We start from the raw sequence: 3,626 nt of genomic DNA on the forward strand, positions 1-3,626 counted from the left end.
GGGGGGGGGCGGCTGACCCACAGGGGGCCCCCCAGCCTCTGCAAAGACGCGGCAGCTCCCAGCTCACCTTGCTAGGACAGAGGAGCGGCTGAGCGGCCAGCTCCCAATTCCATGCACTAATGGAAGGGGCGCGGGCTCGGGTAATTGAAAACGAGCACTTGGCCCTGGGTCCGTCCTTGTTTTCCTTTCGCAGTGCTGCTCTCGGGATAATCTGGCTCGCGTTAAAGTAAGCATGCATTTCTATGACCCAAATCAAAAGGGGATTGAGAGGTGGCACCCGACACTGCAGAGTGGAAAAATCACCTTTTCTTTCCCCCTGAAAGATGACAGCTCGGACAGACGCCTCTGATAACGCAGGTGGGCTGCCTTCCGGCTCAGCAGACCCCAGGTGCGGACCTATCCCTGCCACGGACACCCCGGGGCGAGCACCCCCGTTTCTCCAGGCTGTGCGGACAGCGGCCAGACCTGCCCTGAGTCCTCCAGTGCCGACCGCTCCACCCGGGCGGGCGGCAGGCAGCAGGCCTCAGGCGGCAGCCCCCTGCCCCACAGTGGTTGAACCCACAGCAGCTCCACCTCTGGGGGCCGCCTGCTCTGCCCCTCCCACCGCACAGCCAGCACCTCCTAGACGGGATTCTCGTTTTCTTGCTCAAGTGACCATTTTAAAGGCTTTTTCACTTCCTAAAGGAAGTGAAACCCAAATCAATCTTAATTAAGGCATAATGAGACTTCTCATGTTATAGCACGCCAACTCATCGATCATGTTCCCCACAAACGTGATTGTGGGCTGAACAGGGAGGGCGGCTGGGGGCTCCCAACCACCACTTCCCACCCAGTGGCTGCCTGTGCTGACAGAGCTTTAAAGGGAGCACAGAGCCACCTAAGGACAAGGTCTTCTACGGCTCTGGGCAGCCAGGGACTGGAGAATGTAGTGTCAGCAGCACCCCAAGCTTCACCCCATCTCATCCAGCCCCTTCTAGGTCCTAGTTCGCTTCTGCTCCTAAGCTCTGTCCCATTCTCCCTCTGGTCCCCACTCTCCAAATCTCCATGCCGCCCCCATGGCCCCCGGCCCACCCGCCTTCCCAGCACCCTCGCCCTGCTGCACTTCGCTCGGCACCTTCCAACTCGCCGTACAATCTACACACGCATTACCTTCACTACTCGTCACCTGCCCACCCCACGGAAGGCCAAGTCTGCGAGGCAGACAGCTTCGCTTTGTTCAACAAAGTAAGCACGCGCCCAGAGCAGGGCCTGGTGCGGGGAGACGGCACCCCCTGGTGCTTTGGGTGTTCCTTCTCGCCTTTTTTTTTTCTTTTTTCTTTTTTTGCAACTTGGGGATTCGACCTGGTTGAGGGGGCTGGAAATGGCTAGTCCTCATCCCTTACTGGGCTGAGGGCACGCTAGAATTAACCTCAGACGCACAAGAGGCGTCTCTGGGAAGAGCCACAACAGAAGCTCCCTGCGAGTCCCACGGCCCTGGCTCCCGTGTGCCGCCAGGTACGAGGCGAGGTGCTGTGGGTTCAGCCACTGTGGGGCAGGGGGTTGCCACCTGATGCTGTGTGGACGTGTGTTTATCACTTGGCGGGTTTTCTTACACAAATTCTAAGCCCCAGGCGGACCTCCCATGTCACTCTGAAGGTCTGCCAGATTCCTTTTGTGTGGCTAGATGGTACGTTCTCAGAAAGCGAAAACTGACGGTAACAGTATTAAAGTACACAGCGGGGAGATAAGTCTGCCCGGCGAGAAGCCGCCCACACCATGTGCACCGGAGCTGACTCAGAGGCCTCGCGTTTTAACCGTGCTGTCGCACGAGCCGCGGGGAGACCTTTGCATGGACTCCTCTGCCCGGACCCTGGCAGGACTCGCGTCCCTCAAGACGGGGTAGAAGACATCTTCCGGCCCCACAGACACCCTCACAGTTAGGCTCCCCAGGCTGACACACCGCCGGCCCCAGCACCGTGCGAGCCGGGTGGCAGTGCCCTGCATGGCGGCCCCCTGCGTGGCAGCTCCCGCGCCTACCTCATGCAGCCCAGGAACACCAGCAGCACGAGGCTGACCAGCCAGCCGGCGGTGGCGAAGGCCTTGGGCATGGTGAGCGCGCCTGTGCCCACGATGAGGTTGAACATGTACACCAGCCCCACCTGGAACCGACAGAAGCCATGATGAGTCTGGAAGTGAACGGACCTTTCCCCTCAAAGGCTCCTAAGGACCTCCCTGGGGGCCGGGGCAGGTGGGCAGCCAGATAGCTAGACTTCAGACAGGGGAGCAGGAGGGGGTCCTCAGAGCCAGGCTGGGGAGCCGGACATGAATGCAGGACCACTGAAGCCCCTGCTCCACCCGTTCCATCCAGAATGACCGGGACGATCAGTTCTACTCTCCATTTTGCTGACATCACTGTCCCCTCGTTCAGGCTACTCGAAGCTGCGTGGCAGATGTGGGCGCTCTCCTGGACAGAGCGTCCTGCCCTTAGAGGAGCCTCTGCTACCCACGACACGGAGCATGTGCCTCAGCTCTGCTCTCTGCCAGTCCTCTCCGCTGTCCCCTCTCCCACCCCGCCCCACACAAACTTCTGGGTTTAAATAGATTTGAGAAGAGGTCGCACCCTTCTGACGTATACAACTCAGTGGGTTTTAGAAATAGTAGTCACGGGGGAACCAGCAGTTAGCGTCATGGCTATGTTGCTGGACTCCCATGTCGTTGACTGTGGCTCAAGTCCCAGACCCGGCGGCTTGAACTCACGCTGGGCGTGTGTGCGTGCGTGCCCAAGATCCTGAGAGGAGAATGGAGGAGAAGGGATTGTGGCGTGACCATCCCCCCTGGGGGGTGATTTCTCGCTTTCTGTCTCTCTGTCTCTGTCTGTCTGGTGAGCGCATGCACTCTATAGCAAACAAACAAACAAACAAAAAAAAACTCTCCAAAAAAAAAAAAGAGGTAAGAAATAGTAGTCACGGATCAGCAGGTCGTATGGTGGTTAAGGCACTGGACTCCCACTTGGCTAACTGTGGTTTGAGTCCCAGACCTGGTGGCTTGCTTTCTTACTTTCTCTCTCTCACTCTGTACTTCTCTGGTCAAATTAAAACAGATAAAGTTAAATAAAAGAATTATTTTTTTTTTGGAGAGGTTTTTGCTATAGGGCATGTATGCTCGCCAGAAAGACAGAGAGAGATAGAAAGCGAGAAATCAGCCCCCAGGGAGTATGGCCAAGCTGCAATCCCTTCTCCTCCATTCTCCTCTCAGGATCTTGGGCACGCACACATAAGCACCCGGTGTGAGTTTAAGCCACAGGGTCCGGGACTCAAATCGCAATCGACTACATGGGAATCCAGTGACATAGCCATTACACCAACTGCTGGCCCCAAAGAAAATAATTCTTAAAAATTAAAAAGAAATGAATAGACACAAGTTTGTATATCCAGCATCATGACCTAACCCCATGCCATCACCCTCAAAGAACCCATTTCCAAAGGCAGCCACTCTCTGCCCTGCCTACTAGAAACCAACTTGGGTGGTGTGTCTTCAGATTTTTCCTATTTTTAAAATACATGCAAGAGTGAGCATACACGGCTGGGGAGGAGGAGGGATGGGCATATATATATATATATATATATATATATATATATATATATATC

General features: G+C 55.8%; 1 protein-coding gene across 1 annotated transcript in view; it reads right to left on the bottom strand.

The window, feature by feature from the left end:
* SLC38A12 (solute carrier family 38 member 12) overlaps positions 1-3,626 on the bottom strand; it is a 71,557-nt gene that overhangs the window by 58,778 nt on the left and 9,153 nt on the right. Inside the window, exon 2 of the mRNA XM_027770798.1 lies at positions 2,017-2,138. Coding sequence (XP_027626599.1) covers positions 2,017-2,138 — 122 coding nt within the window. The remainder of the gene's footprint in view (positions 1-2,016; positions 2,139-3,626) is intronic.

This window comes from Tupaia chinensis, unplaced genomic scaffold (genome assembly GCF_000334495.1).
Source record: "Tupaia chinensis unplaced genomic scaffold, TupChi_1.0 Scaffold000159_1, whole genome shotgun sequence".
In the NCBI taxonomy this organism is placed as follows: domain Eukaryota; kingdom Metazoa; phylum Chordata; class Mammalia; order Scandentia; family Tupaiidae; genus Tupaia; species Tupaia belangeri.